The sequence below is a fragment of the Rhinatrema bivittatum genome, chromosome 5 (genome assembly GCF_901001135.1).
Source record: "Rhinatrema bivittatum chromosome 5, aRhiBiv1.1, whole genome shotgun sequence".
Classification (NCBI taxonomy): domain Eukaryota; kingdom Metazoa; phylum Chordata; class Amphibia; order Gymnophiona; family Rhinatrematidae; genus Rhinatrema; species Rhinatrema bivittatum.
This window is the reverse complement of record NC_042619.1, coordinates 224,977,207-224,995,785: the sequence shown is the minus strand read 5'-3', so window position 1 is coordinate 224,995,785 and position 18,579 is coordinate 224,977,207. Positions and strand designations below refer to the sequence as shown.

The window sequence follows — 18,579 nt, the reverse complement described above, 5'->3', positions numbered from 1 at the left end:
TAGCAGAGTTGCCTTCACTCCGGTTTACATATAGAAACAACATATACTGTCATTCGATGTAGCCATCATAAAGGTTTACAACAGTAAAAAAAAACAAAAAACAATAAAATCAAAATACATAAGATTACATTGGGGTAAGAACAACATAATAAAATAGCTGCAATAAAATAATATTGAAAATAGCATGTAAAAGAATGGTGTATTTAATACCTTAAAAATAATAATCTTAAAATAATAAAACATAGAATACTGCTGCCTTTAAACCTTAATCAAAAAAAGTTTTACATCATCAAATATTGCCTTTCAAGTTGTGTTTAAGATAAAAAAAAAAAAAAAAATAATAATAATTTTTGTGCCACTGTTTACAGATCAGCATTTTTGAATTTCAGTGGCGGTGAGCTGTTTAGTCCAAAAAAACCAACAACATTTAAAAAAAAAAAAAAAAAAAAGACATTTTTGATTAAAGCAATAAAACAATGGATGGACGGGGGTGTTCATGATTAAAACTAAGAGTCGGGTTAACCTGGATGATACCTGTGCTCATTTATGAAATAACCTCCGCACATCTTAAAAAATCAACACACAAATTATTTATTTATTTATTTATTTATTTATTGTTTTTTTATATACATCACCTTGGTTTACAGCAAACAGTAATTCAGCCAAAGGCTTTACAGTGAACATAAGTGGAAAAAGCAAAATGCTTATTTAACAGAAAAACTAGGAGTATACATATCAAATACATATGTGTAACAATATTAACTAGAGTCTGTCTTGAAGAGAGATATTTCTAAGGAAAAAAGCGGGTAGGGAAAAGGGGGAAATCATAGGGGGGGGAATGGAGTCAGACCCGCCCCACAGGTCTGACTCCCCTATCCCCCCTCATGTCAGAGAGGGAGGGGAGTCGGGGGGGGGGGGGGGGAAGGGAAAGATTTTAAATTTTAAAAGTAATTTTTAAGAAAATATACAAAAAAGTGTTTATATTACACATCATTGAATTTTTTAAAAAAAGAGAAAAACATATAATAGATTTTTGTATGTGTGGGTTTGATATTGTATGATTTAGGTATTACCTGCATTCGTGGTTTTGTGATTGCCTTTAAACCTGAGACAGAAATCTGTTATTCTAGTCCAGCATTTCTTAAACGGTCACCACCGAGGAAAGAGTCTGCTTAAGGGTAACTGAGTATTTGAGGAAAGTTTGTTAGATCTGGCCACTAAAAAAAAAAATTCTTAAGAACTCCTGTTCCAGTTGACTTGTGAGGCTTTATCATAGCAGGCAGTAATAGCTAGGAATATCCACTCCTTTAAAAAAAAAATACAAACAACCCCCCCCCCCCTCCTCACCAGAGTTGATATGGAAACATGTATTTTTGAGAGACAATACCATTAGAAATATAGAAGATATACATGTACAAATGTATTTGTGGAACGGCATACCAGATGATATTCACTCCATTTCCGATCTGAAGCTCTTTAGAAAAAAAGTTGAAAACTTTTTTGCTTAATGAAACCTTTGGAAGCATAGATTGTCTTTATCTGTTTCGTAATATTTTTGCTAAACTATTGCCTTAAAGTGAATGTTTTATATTTTTTTTTTTTGTCAATACTTTTTATTAACAGGGGGGCAGTAACATCTGCCACTCAAGCAAATAAACATAGTATAAAAATGAAGCTTCAACAGCATTAGTAACACTGTGTGACCAGAATCGCAACATACTCCCCACCCTGGTTTTCCATTTTCACCCCAATACCCCTTCCCTTCCCCGAACCCAAATCCCACAGACAACACATGCATTCTCCATTCATACCTTAATCCCCCCCCTGAATGTTTTATATTTTTAATCTTGTTGGTTTCTGTTTTGTGTTTGTGCATTATCTGTGTTTAATTTGATTATAGTTTTAGTTAATGTATTGTATTTGTATTAATTTTGATTACATTTTATGCGCTGTAACAGTAATTGGCTTACTACCACTTTTGCTGTGATAGACAGAATGTAAATAAATATTTAGATGTGATGGCTTATGGTAGCAGTAATGATCTGTGTCATCTGGCATCTCCTATTTTACAGCTTGGCCAGTTACAAGTTTTAGTTTTCGTCTTTGATCCCACTTGGCCGATAACTGTCAAAAGTAAGTGCCTTCCCCATTGGCCATTCTTGCTAATTTTATTGTCACAAGTAGCAATAGTACCACGGAGGCTCTTCCCGAGTTCTGGAACACTGAAGTGGCTCCTCCCAGTTCTGCCGCATTTCTCTCCATCTAGTACCACGGTACTATTGCTTGTGGAGAGCTCCTGACGTTCGTCGCCTGCTGTTGTGTCATCCTTGGTGATTGGGGGTTCTCCCCCTTACCTATTCGTTTGACAAGTAAATCCGGCTTAAGATTATTATTTTTTTCTGTAGGTGTGTCGTGAGGGGAGAATCTTTAACTATTTGAGGTCTTCCGTGTCTGACTTGATTGTATTTCAAATGGAAATGCTTTCATTAAAAAAAAAAAAAAAAAATATATTGAATGTGTTTATTTTTTGTCACTAATTTGTACTTCTGGTAGTTGGCCCTCCTCTTCCAGAATGCTTGGCAGTGGGAGTTGAGCAGCTCGGATTGAGTTTAATGTTCCTGGTTTTGATGGAGTTATCTGGTCACCGTTTGCCAGCAGCAGGAACAGTGTTATGTAACCTGGTTATGCAGTACAATGATATATACCGCCTGCAGTTAAAACCATGCATGCCTATGCCTGGAGGTTGTTGCTCTTTTTTTAAACATTTTCACTGCTCGGGTTCTGGTAGGTTGCGGGGTCAGGGAAGCACTGCATAGTCTTTTCTAGACATGCTGAAAAGCACTAATAGTTTTTTTTAATTATAATCCCTCTCCCTATCCACCCCCAGCTTCTGCACATATATGGCAAGATGGGCTTTTTCTAAGCTATGGCTGTGCTAGTTTTCTCTCCATGTGCTGTACTTTCTCTGATGGGGCTTGAGGTTCTGAAAGCAAGAGACTCTGTGGCCTTTCCAGGAACCTCATCCGAACCCTTAGCTAAACTGCTGAAATCCAAGGTGCAGGATCCCTTGAAGACACAAGGAATATCCTTGCCACTGGTGCTGAGGTTTCCCACTGTGACGCTCTGTAAGGAGCCACAGCATTTTATTTCCTGTTAAACATTTGAATTTGTTAGAGGTGATCTTTGAATTCCTCCGTGGTATGTTTGACACGATTTCAATCATAAATTCAATTTTTTTTTTTTTATCTCTGAAATCTTGTGGGAATATATAGTGCAAAGCAAACCTTGATATATATTTTTTCTTTTTTGATAGAGTAAAATTCTCATGGAATGAAAATAGAGTTGTAGCACGTTGTAGATGGTCTTCAAAGGAGCAGCAACTAAATGATGAAAGGTAGATGGCTAGCGAGGGAGGCTGACCGGCAGCCATGGGAGCGAGGAATAGGGAGGCTGCTGATGTGACAGAAGAAACCCAGACCATGTGGAAGGGAGTAAGAAGTGCTGAAGGAGGCAAAAGAGGAAGAGAAACAAGTCTGAGCAGAGATTTAAGAGATTCATGGATACAGCAATCATTAGGAAAACCATTTTTTGTTTTTTAGCTTTGTGAAAGAATACTGTCTTTGTCGGTAATTGTCATTAGAAATCTGAAATGGGATTTCCAATAACTTAACTGGCTACATGTCAACATCTTTTGTAGTCCAAACTATTTAATTGCAGCATGCTGACATGTGAAAATAAAGTTGTGCTGGAGGGGAAGGGTCTTTTGATAATTATAGTTTAGCACCCAGTGGCTCTTTAGCTAGCACGTCTAGAAAAAGAAGCAGATGGTCCGGCCTGACTGCTCAGCCAGTAGCAGCGCAAATCCCTGGGTGTGTGCTCCTGCAGGCTGTGGTGCAGGGAGGGGGACATACTTGTTGCTCTCTTTTTCTCTCTCTCTCTCTCTCTCTCTCTCTCTGGACTTTGTCACGCCCCCTCTCCCCCCCAGTTCTGGCCTGGTTCTCCTCCTCTTCCATTACCTAATTCCAAGGCTCTAACCAAAACTCACAGGACATCATCCTGCCTTAGCCCTAATGTGTCCTTTTCTGTGTTTTTTTTTTTTTTTGTTGTTTTGATTTTAGTGGATGCCATAGTGGAGTTTGACTACCAGGCTCAGCATGAGGACGAGCTGACCATTGCAGCTGGTGACATTATCACCAACATCAAGAAGGAAGATGGAGGTTGGTGGGAAGGAGAGGCGAAAGGCAGACGAGGTCTGTTCCCTGACAACTTTGTAAGAGTAAGTACAATATGATACCATTTACAAAAAAAAAAAAATGCTTCCTGTACCCCGCTGCACATGGCACTTGCTGGCTAGAGATATCCCCTGGTCAAGGTGGGTCTGCTTCCTGCATTTTAGGAACCTCAGCTTGAGTGCTTTTCTTTCTGTAGTCTGCAACTCTTCCTGTTGTGGTGTGCTTAATCCAAATGCTCGGGGGGCGGTTCTATGGTGAGGCAGGGTGAAGGCTCCGCCTCAGGCGGCAGAATTTTGAGGCGGCAAAAAAAAAGTGCTCCCCTCAAAATGCCCTTGCAGCGCCCGCCTCAAATTGCCCTGCTGCAGTCCAACTGCCTGATTGTGCCTCCTACATTGCCCTTGGGGGGGGGGGGGGGGAAGAAGTGCAGCGTCCTGTGACACCACCACGCTGCGCAGGCCCTCGATTTTTTGTTTCCTCCCGCATGCTCTTGCTTTGGTTTGTGGCTGAGCAAGGGGATCTTCTTTGCTGGCTTTCAACTCTTTGGCGGGCTTGTGGTCTGGGTATGCAGAGCAGAGCTACTTTCTAATTTGCGGCCGGTTTACTTCCCATGCCGACGCTATGAAGCCTGTATCAGCTGCCTCCGTGGCTCACCAAAAGAAAAGTAAGTTAAAAAAAAAAAAAAAAGGCTCAGCGTTGCTGCTTTTTTATTCTGTGTTCCTCGGCTACTTGCTCAATTGGCATCCTGCACTAGTGCAGGGAGGAAAGATTGCAGAAAAAAAAAAAAAAAGAAGCCAGTTGCCAATAGTCTTGGATTTCAGTGGGGTGGAACGTGATAGCTGCTGTTCTGCTCCCTATCAGCCACCGCCCAGCCCCAGACTTAGGCTCCTGTATGTGCGCGGGCGCTGCTTCGAAGTGGGTTCTTCATCCCCCAATCCCTGCTCTCTCCCGATTTCATTATCCTCTGCTGTGCAGCAGAGCCAACTTCGAGGCAGCACACATGCATGGGGACCTCAGTTTGGGGCAGGGTAGAGGAGTGGCTGGTGGGGAGTATATCAGAAGACCTGTAATGTTGAATAGGCAGAATGCTGCAACCTGCAGGTTCCACTCTTAGGTAGCAGCAACTTCTCCCCATGCCTGGTCTGGTGAGAGAAACTTGTGTGAAAGAAAGGGTGACAGTGATGAGAGAGATTGATCTTGGGAAAGGGGTAACAGTGACTGGTGAGAGAGAGACTGATCTGGGAGAGAGGGGTGACAATGACTGGTGAGAGACTGATCTACAGGGATGGATAACAGTGGCTGGACAGAGTGACTGATCTAGGAGGGAAGGGTGACAGTGATTGGTGAGAGAGAAAGAGAGACTAATCTGGGGGGAGGGGTGACCATGACGAGTGAGAGAGAGAGACTGATTTTGCAGGGAGGGGTTACAGTAGCTGGTGAGAGCAAGAGAGAGAGACACTTCTGCAGGGAGGGATGACAGTCAGGGGTGGTTCTATCATGAGGCAGAGTGAAGCGGTGGCCTCAGGTGGCAACATTTTAGAGCGGCAAAAACTGCCCCTCAAAATACTCCTATGGTGGCTGCTTCACTCTGCATCCACACAAGACAGAAAAAAATTACCTGCTGCCCCAAATAATGGCATGCCCATGGGGATCCCGGGCCCTGCAGGCAGAAAGACAAAACTAGCACCGGCGGCGCAGAAGTCTGTCAATAAGCGGCCAAGAGTATGAATTGCCCAAGGGGCTTCCAAGTCCTGCAGAAAGTCAATAACGACAGCGGCACGGAATTATGATGTGCCCGACAGGATCCCAGGCCCTCGGGCAGAAACACACCCCAAGATGGCGCAAGATTTTGATGTAACCGACTGGATCCCAGGCTCACAGGCAGGAAGACACACCCCCTGAGCCAGTGGTGTGAGATTGACATACCTGACAGGATCCCAGGCCTGCGGGCAGGAAAACACGCCCTTAAGCCGGTGGCACGGAATTATGATGTGCCTGAGAAGATTCCAGACCCCGCAGATAGGAGGAAATAGATGATGATTGAGGTGAAAAGGAAGAGGTGGGGTGTGAGTGAGGGAGGGCTGAGTGAGAGAGAATGGCATGGGGGAGAAGGTTAAGTGAATGATATGAGATGGAAGGGAAGCCCAGGAGGCTGAGTGAGTGAGAGGGGGATGAAAGGAAAAGTGGGGTAAGTGAATGAGGAGGAAGGCAAGAGAAGTGGTTGAGTGAGAGGGAAAAGGGAAGGTGGAACAAGAGGAACCATGTGAATGATTGCACATGTGTGTGAGCATGTGAGTGTGAGGGACCATGTGTGTAAGCATGTGTGTTGAGCATGTGAGAAGGTATAAGCGAGCATGTATATGTGTGAACAAGATAGGAAGAATGTGTGTGACCATGTGAAACGGTGAGCGCGTGTGAGAGGGGGTTTGAGCATATGAGAGATTGTGAGTGAGTGTGTGTATTTGAATGTTAGCATATGATAGAGTGTGAGCGAGCATGTGTATGTGTGTGTGTTTTGAAAATGAACATCTGTTAGAAAGTGTGTGTATATGAGAAAAAGTGGACAAAGTTTGTGTAGTTCCCCTTCCTACACTAATCAGGACAATTTCAAGATGACTAAATACAAAAAAAAAAAAAAAGTTCCCAGGAAAGGAAAACTGATAATTTTTTAATCCTTATTAGTTTTAATGATTATTGGATGTTTTATATATTTGCTGTTTTGAAATATTTTACTGGCTTTTGGGAACAATTTAAAAATTTATATATGAATTTAAATATATAATGGTATTCTAGTCATCAGCTGTCTTCAAATATGTATTTTTTTATTAGTATGGTTTTACTATTATAATTGTTTTATATTTCCTGATTTTATTGTTTTATGGGGAATAGTGATGTTTCTTTTATTTCCCACTGATGCATTACATACAGAGTCTGGCTTTTTGCAGCTTCCAGTACAGTTTTTGTTTGTGTGTTTATAGTTTGTCACTTTTTTCTGTATTTGGCTGTCTATGTCCTGGTGTGTGATGGAGGTGAGATATTCTGCTACTGTGTAGTTTCTGTGTAGGGATATGTAACAGCCTGGCTTGTTCTGTTTTCTTAATAGAAGGTGTATTGGTGTTTTAGGGCCTGGAGTAATATTTTCATGCCTTGGGTTCCTACTTCTTGAGTGCTGGCATTTAAGGTCATTTTGGTATGGGATGTTTACTGTATTTAATTGTACTTCAGTTTATTCATGGCTTTCATCCATGTTGTTGTAAGTGATATTTTCACATTGTACATCTGTACTTTGAATGTCTTTTTTCATATAAAATCTGTTGTTATAAATGCACATAGTTGAGAGCTGGAGGGGGGAATGAGTGCAAGACTAAGGTTCGCCGAGTGCCTAATACCCTTGCCCTAGCCCTGAGAGAGTGCGCTATGCACAGACCCTTGCCATTCACTTATCTCCCACATTCCCAGGATGCAAATGCTAGGGAAGGTTGGGAAGCAGATGATAGGGCTCCCAGCTTCCTAGAAATATTATCACTGACATTCTTATCTGGGAACTCTGACCTCTGCCTGCCCACTTCCACAGCATTTCCAGTAACGGAAAGGACCAAACTCCAAGGGTAACCTTTCCCCCCTCCTTCCCAGGGCCACCTTGGTGATTTGACCTGCTTTGGGGGGGGGGGGGGGGGGGAGGGTGCCATCTCAGTCCGCGCCTCAGGCAGCAGATTGTCTTGAGCCGCACCTGCAAATGCTTCTGGCGGTTGTAGGGTACGATACTTGTGGATATTAATTGGATAAACAGTCCAACCCGAGTTTATGGAGATGTCTTCTTTTTGTCCATGCCTAACGAACAGAAAAGGTTTTCAGAGAGTAAGAATAAAAACAATCCCACTAGGAATGTTACAATTTTGAGTTAAAATACTGGCTTCGTTCGCTTACGTTGGCCATGAGATCGAGGTTCAGTGTTGACAAAAGTGTTATGCAGGTTTGTTTTCAAATGCTGCTTAGAAGTGAGCCACTAACGGCTCTGGATTGGCTTAGAAATTTGAATATCTCAAGAAATTCAGTTTAAAACAATGTTCATTTAAAACGAGCAGGGCCTGATCTCTGCCGTGTATTGCGATATACAGTTTGCTTGTTTTGGGGAAAAACAATTTCCATATTAACATGTTAGTTTAAATGATCGAGTTTTTTTTTTTTTTTTGAGTGGAATGGAAAAATTCAAATTGTAGATTTCAGAATACAAGTATAAATCAGGAGTGCACCTTTCTTTCCTGGATCACCATCCTCATGACCTGATCTGTTTAAAATAAATACATAAATAAGATGCACATTTAGGGCTAAAATGGTTTAATATATTGTTTAATATCTATGACAGATGTTAATCATCAAACCTCTGTCATAGTAAGCCATATCTGTTGGTTTCTGCTAGTCCTGAGTGAGCAGACGTGCCTTGGTAATGCTGTCTCCTGGAACAGGATAGTGACTGTAACGCTTTCGCCAGAGTTGTTGGAAAGAGAGCTCTTTTGGTTTTGTTAGGGCTTGGTGTTTGCACTTTTTTTTTTTTTTCCCGGACCGCATTGCTAAGTCCCAGAAGCTGTACTGGTCCGGAAGCAAACTAAAGTTCTTTAAAAAGAAGTGTCACGCCCTACAAAGAGACCGATGAGAGAAAAAAAAAAAAAAGAGGGTGCGGTAGATGAAGCGATCCGGAGCTCACAGGCCACTTCTTCAGATGTAGCTGCAGGGCTTGAGAAGGGAGCTTTTTACAGTAAAACAATGTTGCAGAGTGGGAATTTCCCTAGTAAAGGGTGTTCAGGGGAGGTGTCCGGAGAAAACTGGAGTAGCAGCATTTAGCAGAATCTCTAGTCCGGTCGGTTGTTAAGGTAACTCCTCAGCAAGACTGAAAACAGGTGGTGTTCGGTGCAGGTATTGCCCATGGTTTTGCAAAGTGCCCCAAAAAACAATCTCATTAAGGAGATGTGGGCATGCTGATGCATCTCTCCCCCTCACCCCACACGTGATGGTTCATCCTGTAGCACTAAGACCCCCCTCACTAGGAGGCTGTGAACATTTTGCCACACTTATCTGCTGCTGGAAGAGGCGCGCGCAGGAGGGATTCGTCTGGCAAGGATCCTCTTTGCATGCCAGGTGGTAGGACACGTGCTAGAGGTTGCCAGCCCTTATTCTGGTGGCTCCCATTATGAGTCCTGCGTAGTAACATAAGTAAATTATGGCTTTCCCCGCCTGGTTGTGTTTGCCTGCACAGCATTAGCTAAGGATCTATCCCAGCCGTCAGCCATGATTGCTTGACTGCAGGATGTTGTGCTCTACCTAAGTCGGGTTTTGTTGGTCTTTTCAACTTGTTCCCCTACTATCCTGTGTAAATAACAAACCTCAGAAACCCTGCCGCACAGCCACCCACTCGAACTCCTCGACCCTCTTCCTACCACTGCCCTCTGTGTGTCCCATGCGTGATCAGTTCTGTCGCTGTATTGACCTTCCATTGTTGGGGCTATTCCAGACATTGAGGGGCAATTTTCAAACTGTCCTACTTGGATAAGTCCAACTGCATGGATTTTGCAATTATTATTTATTTATTTATTTATTTATTTAAAGAGCGAGCACGTGCGTATTTGCTTTGAAACTTGCCATGGGTACAAAGTATCCATGGATGCTGGTGCCCGATTTTATGCTGGTCCCTTTTCCATGGAAGATAATGTGCACAGAATTGGGGTGGGGGGGGGGAGGGGGGAAAGCAATCTTTGAGCATTATTTTCCTCCCCTGACCTGAACATGGCTCTGGCAAGGCCTCCTGTAAATGTGGCAAAAAAATTACCCACATATTAGCATATCGAAAAAGGGTAATTTTCGTCAGTTTCCATGCATAAATTACTTCGAAAATTTCCCCCTCAACGCCTTGGTGTTCAGTTCTTTTATTGTTTTAATAAAAAAAAAAAAGAATGTATTTCAGTTCCCGTGTCCATCTTTTCTGTGTATTTTTAAAGTTGCCTTTGAAGACCAGTACAAGTAAGTTTGAGGCTTAAGTGCCCTGGCTGGGAGATGTTGGATATTGTGGCTCAACCTGGCTTGGAGGGCCTGTCTGATCTCTACTACATTTCCTTTGTTGGGACATTTCTTTCATCGCATGACAGATACCCCAGTACTGGATTTGCATGTCAGTGATCCATGTATTTTTGTGGCTTTGTGGAACGCAGTTGAAATGGTGGTTTTGCATTTCTTCTTCTTGCATGCTAGAGTTCCTCTTGGCCCTGTTTCCTGGTTCTGTAAATGGTAGTGTGTTTCCAGTGAGCTGGTTGGAAGAAGTGGTTTATAGGCTGAAATAAGTTGTGCCCAAAATTATGTTTCTCAGTTTTTCATGTGCAATGAACATCCTTGATAGTTTTAAGTAGGGATGCTAGGCTATTGTAAGCAGTAACAAGGAATTTGCAGTCTGTATTTTCTCCCTGAACTGGCACAGATTTTCTTAATTGTGGAAAACGGTCATGATGTCTAAAGGCATTATGGAGAGAGGTGAGATGTTTGTCTCTGTTGCCGGCATCTGCACAGATCTGATGGTCGGGGCTGGTGCATGAGTGTATGGCGCACTAGGTGAACCTTCAGTCATATATCTCTCTTCTCAACATACCTACTGGCGTTAGCTGCAGCACAGCACTTCCTCCTACTGATGGCAGTTGCTCCAGAACAGTGCTCCCCTCTTTGGTGCTATTGGCTCTAGCACAGCTTCCCTCTGGATCTTGAGCTGGCAGGATTTTATTTTGCCACCCCTAATATTTTGGCACATTAAGCGACTGCCTAGTTTGCCTAATGGAAGCCCCAGCCCTGCTGATGGTATCAGTTTGACTGGAAGACAACCTGAAGTTCTGGAGATACCTGTGACACTTGGTGGTGTCACAGTTTCTCTGTGTCCATCATCTTTTATAGTTACAATAGTGTATAAGAAGTTGATCTTTGTGGAGTGTTCAGGCTGAGCTGTATGGAGAGCAGGCATTTGTTTGAAGTCCTTATGGAATTGTTAGTGTGTATGTTCACTTTCTGTCCAAGTAATGTTATCTATGCCCTGCTATCATACTCGGTGATTTTAATCTCCATGTAGACGTCAGCCCGACAACTCCTGCCTGTGAAACCCTCTTGATCACTCTCAAAGCCTTAGGTTTCAGACAGCTTATCACAACACCCACCCACAGAGCAGGTCACACCCTTGACCTCCTTTTTGTTAACTCCCACATCTCAGTACCCACCTCCCCTACAGCTACCCCTATCCCTTGGTCAGACCACTTCATCATCAATGCCCTCCTTACCACCAACATCACTGCTTAGACTTCACAAACACAGAACAAAACCATATCCTTTCGCAAACCTTGCTCATCAGAGGAACTTACCCTAGCGCTTGATAAAGCAACCAAGAACCTTGACCTCTCTAACCCAGATGCAGCCTTACAATCATGGAATAACATCACCGCCACCATAGCTGATGAACTCTGCCCAATGGTACATAAAGAAATCCCCCTCTCATCTAGAGAAAAAAACCTTGGTACACCAATGAATTAAAAAAGACCAAGCAAGACCTCCGATCCAAGGAACGCATCTGGCGTAGACAACCCTCCCCTGCACATAAAGCAGTGTACAAACAGACTCTACACAACTACCGTCAAGCTACCCTTCAAGCCAAACGAGATTTCTACTCATCCAGAATTCATGGCTACCAATTCAACTCTAATGCCCTATTCTCCTATGTTGCGAATCTCACGAAGTCCTCCACCCCTGCCTCCAATGGAGAAAACAACAATACAAAATGCGAAGAAATCGCACAGTACTTCCAGAGCAAAATCAACAGCATCCTCCTACGTCTCCCCACCAAGCCCTCCCCTACTTCCCCTCTCCCTAATAACACCAGTCATCGCCTTGGATCCCTCGACCTCACTTCCACCCTAGAGATAGAAACTATCCTAAAAAAGATGAAACCAGCCTCTCACATAGCAGACACTATCCCCTCAAAAACCCTCCTCGCCATACCCACCACCATTGCCAAACCCTTAGCTAACATAATTAACTGCTCACTCACCTTCGGCAAAGTTCCAGATCCCCTTAAACTTGCTGTGGTCAAACCCCTCCTTAAAAAACCCAACCTCGACCCCACTGACCCAGCAAACTACAGGCCTATCTCCAACCTGCCCTTCATCTCCAAGATCCTTGAGAAGGTAGTTAATATCCAACTCACTGACTTTCTCGAGGACCACAAAATCCTCCACCCCTCACAATTTGGCTTCCGTAAAGGTCGTAACACTGAAAATCTCCTCCTAGCTATCTCTGACTCCATCCTCATAGGCATGGACCAAGGTAAATCATACCTCCTCGCCATCCTTGATATCTCCGCAGGCCTTTGACACAGTCAACCACCAAATTCTTCTTTCCCGGCTGGCTGAAATAGGCATCTCTGACACTGCACTATCCTGGTTCTCCTCCTATCTCACCCACAGAGAATACTTTGTACAAACTGACAAGTGTACATCCTCACACATCCCACTGACACAAGGTGTCCCCCAAGGATCTTCCCTATCCTCCACACTTTTCAATATCTATCTTCTCCCACTCTGCCACCTCCTATCTGACCTAGGCCTGAACTTTTTCCTGTATGCAGACGATGTGCAAATCCTCATCCCCATTCAAACAACACTCATGGCTTCCCTACAATACTGGGAATCCTGCCTTTCCGCCATTAACTCCCTGTTAGCCAACCTCCACCTTGCACTCAATGCAGCAAAAACTGAAATCCTCATCATCTCCAATCAACCTGAGTACACAACCCTCCCCACTGATTCCACCCCCGCTCCAACCCACTCACCTTTACCCTCTGTAAGAGACCTAGGAGTCCTATTAGACCAACACCTCAACTTTAAACCTCACATTAAGTCCCTTCTAAAAGGAGGCTTCTACAAACTCCATATTCTTAAAAAACTGAAGCCACTCCTCCATGCCCAAGATTTCCGATTAGTCCTGCAGACGACCATCCTTTCCAAACTCGACTATTGCAACTCCCTTCTGTTAGGCCTCCCTCATTCCACCATCAAACCCCTACAAATCCTACAGAATGCCATGGCAAGAATTACAACCAATACCCGCAAGACTGAACATATAACCCCCATACTAAAGGACCTGCACTGGCTACCAATCCCTTTCCGTATTCAATACAAAATCCTCACCATCCTGCATAATGCCCTGCATAAAAATAACTCTGCATGGCTCAAGGACATGCCACGCTTCCGCACTTCTAATCACCCCACTAGAACTGGCCTCGCAGGCACCCTGCACACCCCACCCCTCAAAACCGCACACCTTACCAATACCAGAGAAAGAGCTTTCACCATAGCCGGCCCCACCCTCTGGAATTCACTGCCTCCCCATCTACGACTTGAAGCCCTCCTTACATGCCTTCAAAAAAGGCATGTAAGGAGGGAGGAGCGAGTAGGAAGGAGGATGGCCTCTGCGGCCGTCCTCCTTCCTACTCGCTCCTCCCTCTCCCCCTCCCTTTCCTCCCATCCTATCTTTACACCCTGTCTGCCTTCAAGTTGTTACCCCTCCTACCAATTTCTCGTACCGCTCCCCCCCTCTCTCCCTCTCTTCTGTCCTCCGTCCGCCATGGAGACGTCCCAAGCAAATATTGTAAATTTTGTAAATATGTTTTTTGCCTCTTACGTTATCTTTTAAGAATACAGTTACATATATACTGTTCCTCTTACTGTTCTTTTATTGTTCATTACTGTCACTTCTCACTCACCTGTCCTTTATCTTTCCAGCTGCTCTTGCCCCTTGCCCCCCTCTCCCCCTTCTCGCCTGCTCCTCCTACCCCCACCGTGTTTATTGTAATTTTCTGCCTGCTTCAGTTTTTTGTAAACCGGCGTGATGTGACCTACGAATGTCGGTATAGTAAAAGCTTTTAAATAAATAAATAAATAACGTATCCAAGGCGTTTCTGAGGATTATATGGTGATTTGAGAAAATCCTCTTCTAAGTTAGCTATGAAGTTTGCATATTGTAGGGCATACATATTCCCATTGCAGGCCCCATCACCCACAAGAAGTGTTTCTAATTGAAGTAAAAATTGTGTCAGACTAAATTCCATAAATTTGGAGCCTGTGAGTGTTGGCATATCTTCTGTGTGTATCCTTCTGAGTTAAATTCGCAGGCTGGGAAATCATCCTTGTGGTAGATGGTTGCTTATAGGTAGTGCACTGATGTCCATGGTAATCTGAATGGTAAACTACCCCTAATTCCAATTTTGATAAATTGTTACCTTAACACACCCTATACATATGAATTCCAACACATCCAGTAATTAAAATTCTCTAATTGGTGCTAATTCGGTTTCCTCTGGACACCCCCTCCCAACCCCTACTGTGAGAATTTCCCCCTCTACAACAACCTTTGGATACAAAAACTTCAGCTCTACTGTCACATCTGAAGAAGAGGCCTATGAGATGTGTATGTCTGATAGTGCTATAGAAATAAGCAGCAGCAGCAGCAGTAAAGGTCTTGAAAGCTCATATAAACATTTTTTTATTGGTCCTTTAAAAGGTATCACAGCCTACCAAGACTCAAAACTATTTAATAATCTGTTGAAATATTCTAAAGATTACTAAATTAGATTTATCTGCTAGTTTATTTCTTTAAAGAAATTAATAGCCCGCACATATTCTTCATTCATGGAGGATAACAAATATAATACTCATAATCATTAAAAAATAAATAAATAAATAACAACCCATAAAACAAAATGGGCCGGATTTTAAAAGGGTTACACACCTAAGGTACGCGCGTAACCCTTTAAAAAAAACCCCGCGCTCGCCGAGCCTAATTTGCTTAGGGTCGGCGGCGCACGCAAGTACGGCCTTCGACAAAAATCGGGGAGTCAATCACGTGTGCCCGGTATACCCTGTCCGGAGTCATGTAAAATTGTCTCAGAAATTTATATTGTAGTTCTCACAGGACAAGCAGGATGGTAGTCCTCACATATGGGTGACATCATAGGATGGAGCCTAATCACGGAACACTTTTGTCAAAGTTTCTAGAACTTTGACTGGCCCCTACTGGGCATGCCAAGCATGGCACCAATCCTGCAGCCAGCAGGGGTCCCCCTTCAGTCTTCTTTTTTCCGCGCAGCAGTAGCCACATGGTTAAGGAGCTCCACAGAGATTCCTGACAGGAATTTTCCTCACGGAATTACTACAACTTTTCTTACCCCACAGGGCTCCGTCCTTCAATTTTTCAAGCCGCGGTACTCCGGTAAGTTTTCTACCCCTTTTCGGTCGATTCCCATCTAGTTTGGCCCTCGCGGCCTACTAGCCATCGACTGTACCGCTGCTAAAATTTTTCATGGCCATGGTGTCGGGGTTCCGTCGGTGCCCGGACTACAATCGCACCATGTCCATAACAGACCCTCATAAGGTCTGTGTAATGTGTCTTGGATGAGAACACGATGTCCTGACCTGCACCAAATGTGCCTTAATGACACCAAAAGGTCGCAAGGCCAGAATGGAGAAGATGGAACTTCTCTTCCGTGCTCAAACCCCAACGCCGTCTATTGTATCGACGTTGTCAGAACCGGCACGTCATCTTCGCACCAGTATAGACCACCAACCAGTGACCGTCCGGCATCGATGACTTCTCGGTCTTCAACCACCTCTACTCCCCCTCAGGACCGAGGGGATCACAGAGAGAATCATCGTCACTGACATCGGAAGTCTCGGACCATCGAGGGAGTGAAATCATCGATCTCACCATCGTCCGAGTCACCGTCGAAGAAACCCCGTGCAGAAAAGGCACCGATCTTTTCGGCGACCGGGTCTCCGAGGCAACCCTCACCCGAAAGGGGATCGGGAGCCGCGACTCCGCCTTTAATGGTGGTCCCTCCGGCAATGCCTCTGCTTTCTTCTTCTGTTCCGGAGCCAGGGCTGCTTCTCCAGGTCTCCGAGAAGAATTGGACCGGCTGGTTCAGGAGGCCATCGACAAGGTGATGCATCGACTCCAAGTTCCTCCAACACCGGTACCGATCGTGAAACCGACCACTGACCCAATTCCAGCAGCATTGGCACCGCTGTTCTCGAGGATGGAAGTGCTCATTGCCGCTTTTCCATCGATGGATCCCAGGTCACCGATGGCTCTGGTGCCCTCTCCGCTTACCTTGTCATTGGGAGGAAAAACCCCGTTCCGCATCCCTCCATCGGGAGTCCTTCCGATGCCTCAGCCATCGAAGCCGATACGTCCATTGATGCCGATGCGTCCGGCGCCACCGATCAATTCATCGATGCCCTCGATGCCTGCACCGGTGCCTCCAATTATTCCTTCGATTCCTTCAGAGCCTAGACCAGGACCTTCAGGGATTCCACCGTCCCATCCCCCTCTGGCTCCTAGAGGGGCAGGTGCTGATCCCTAAGTTACCTGGACTGATGATTCTTCACAAGATACCGATGACCTGCCTTCACCACCTTCTCCTACTGAAAGCAGAAAGCGTTGTCCTCCAGAGGACCTTTCCATCATAAATTTTGTGAAGGAGATGTCTGAATTGGTTCCCTTCCAATTACAGACCGAACAAGATGACAGGCATCAAATGATGGAGCTGTTGCAATTCCTGGATGCTTCCAAGGAAATAACCTCCATCCCTATTCACCAAATTCTTCTGGATTTCCTCAAAAAGAACTGGGAACACCCTAGCTTTGTTGCTCCAGTCAACAGGAAGACTGGCACCACTTATTTGGTACAGTCAACCCCAGGTTTTCAAAAACCTCAATTGAATCACCAATATGTGGTTGTAGAATCTGCCCAAATGAGGGCAAAGGGATCAAAACCCCACACTTCCTTTCCCCTAGGCAAGGAGCAAAAATTTCTAGATGCCATTGGTCGCCAGGTCTTCCAGGGCTCAATGCTCATCTCCCGAATCACCTCTTATCAGCTGTATATGACCCAATATAACAGGGTCTTATTTAAGCAGATACAAGACTTGACAGACTCCCTGCCTCAGTAATTTCAAGATCAGCTCCAAACCCTAGTAAACAAGGATTTTGAGGTGGACAAGCATGAGATAAGATCATCTTACAATATCTTTGACACTGCTATCTCGGCAAGAAGATGGGCCTGGCTCAAGCCTTCGGATCTTCGCCCTGAAGTGCAAAACAGATTATCCAACCTGCCCTGTGTAGGAGACAATCTGTTCGGCGAGCAGATTCAATGAACGGTGGTGGAACTCAAAGACCATCATGAGACCCTGAGACAGCTCTCTCTGATGCCTTCTGAGTACTCCTCAAAACAGCCTTTCCGAAAAGACACTAAGAAGTCCTCCTTCCGTCCGAAAAAATTCTACCCGCCACCGGCTAGAACTTGCTCTATGAGACCATTTCAAAAAACCCAGTCTCGTCAGATACGAAAACAAAAGCCGCAAGTAGCTCCTCAGCTGGGCCCTGCTTCCGTTTTTTGACTCCTGCATAGAGAGCTGCAGGCAGCTTCCACTGCCTCACATTCCAGTGGGAGGTCGATTGTGCCATTTCAACAACAGGTGGCACTCAATCACCTTAGACCAGTGGGTCCTAGCGATAATCGCTCAAGGTTATCATCTCAACTTTCTCTCCATCCCACTGGACTCCCCACCTCTACCGACGTGGAGAACATCCGATTACTCCATCTTTCTGGAACAGGAGGTCTCCCTCCTTCTCCAGTCGGCCTAGGGTTCTATTCCCGGTACTTCCTAATCCCCAAAAAATTGGGAGGAGTTCGTCCAATTCTGGATCTACGTGCCCTCAACAAGTACCTCCATCGAGAAAAGTTCAAAATGGTAACCTTGGGTTCTCTTTTTCCTCTCTAGACCTCCAGGACGCATACACTCATTGTGCGATAACTCCATCTCATCGCAAATACCTAAGATTTCTGGTAGGCCTCAAGCAGTATCAGTACAGAGTGCTTCCATTTGGCCTTGCGCCTGCATCATGAGTCTTCACAAAATGCCTCATAGTAGTTGCAGCCTTCCTCAGGACTCAAGGTGTTCACGTCTACCCCTATCTAGACAATTGGTTGATCAGGGCTCCCACTCAGCAAACTGCTCTGTCGTCCCTACATCTTACCTTACACACTCTGATTTCACTAGGATTTCTCGTCAACTACGACAAATCCTACTTAGTCCCATCTCAAACCTTATCATTCATAGGGGCAGACTTGGACACCTTGCAGGCAAAAGCTTTTCTACCTCGACAACGAGCTCTCACTCTCGTCTCTCTCGTACACCAGCTGCAGTCTCAGCGCTACACGGCTGCACGCCGCTTTCTCATTCTACTGGGATACATGGCATCCTCAGTTC

At 44.6% G+C, this 18,579-nt stretch overlaps 1 protein-coding gene across 5 annotated transcripts in view; it reads left to right on the top strand.

The window, feature by feature from the left end:
- The window catches only part of SH3KBP1 (SH3 domain containing kinase binding protein 1), a 471,173-nt gene that overhangs the window by 76,224 nt on the left and 376,370 nt on the right, over positions 1 to 18,579 (top strand). For all 5 annotated transcript variants that reach the window (XM_029603365.1, XM_029603364.1, XM_029603363.1 and 2 more), the window contains one exon: positions 4,119 to 4,276. In XM_029603365.1, the coding sequence (XP_029459225.1) occupies positions 4,119 to 4,276 (158 nt within the window). The remainder of the gene's footprint in view (positions 1 to 4,118; positions 4,277 to 18,579) is intronic.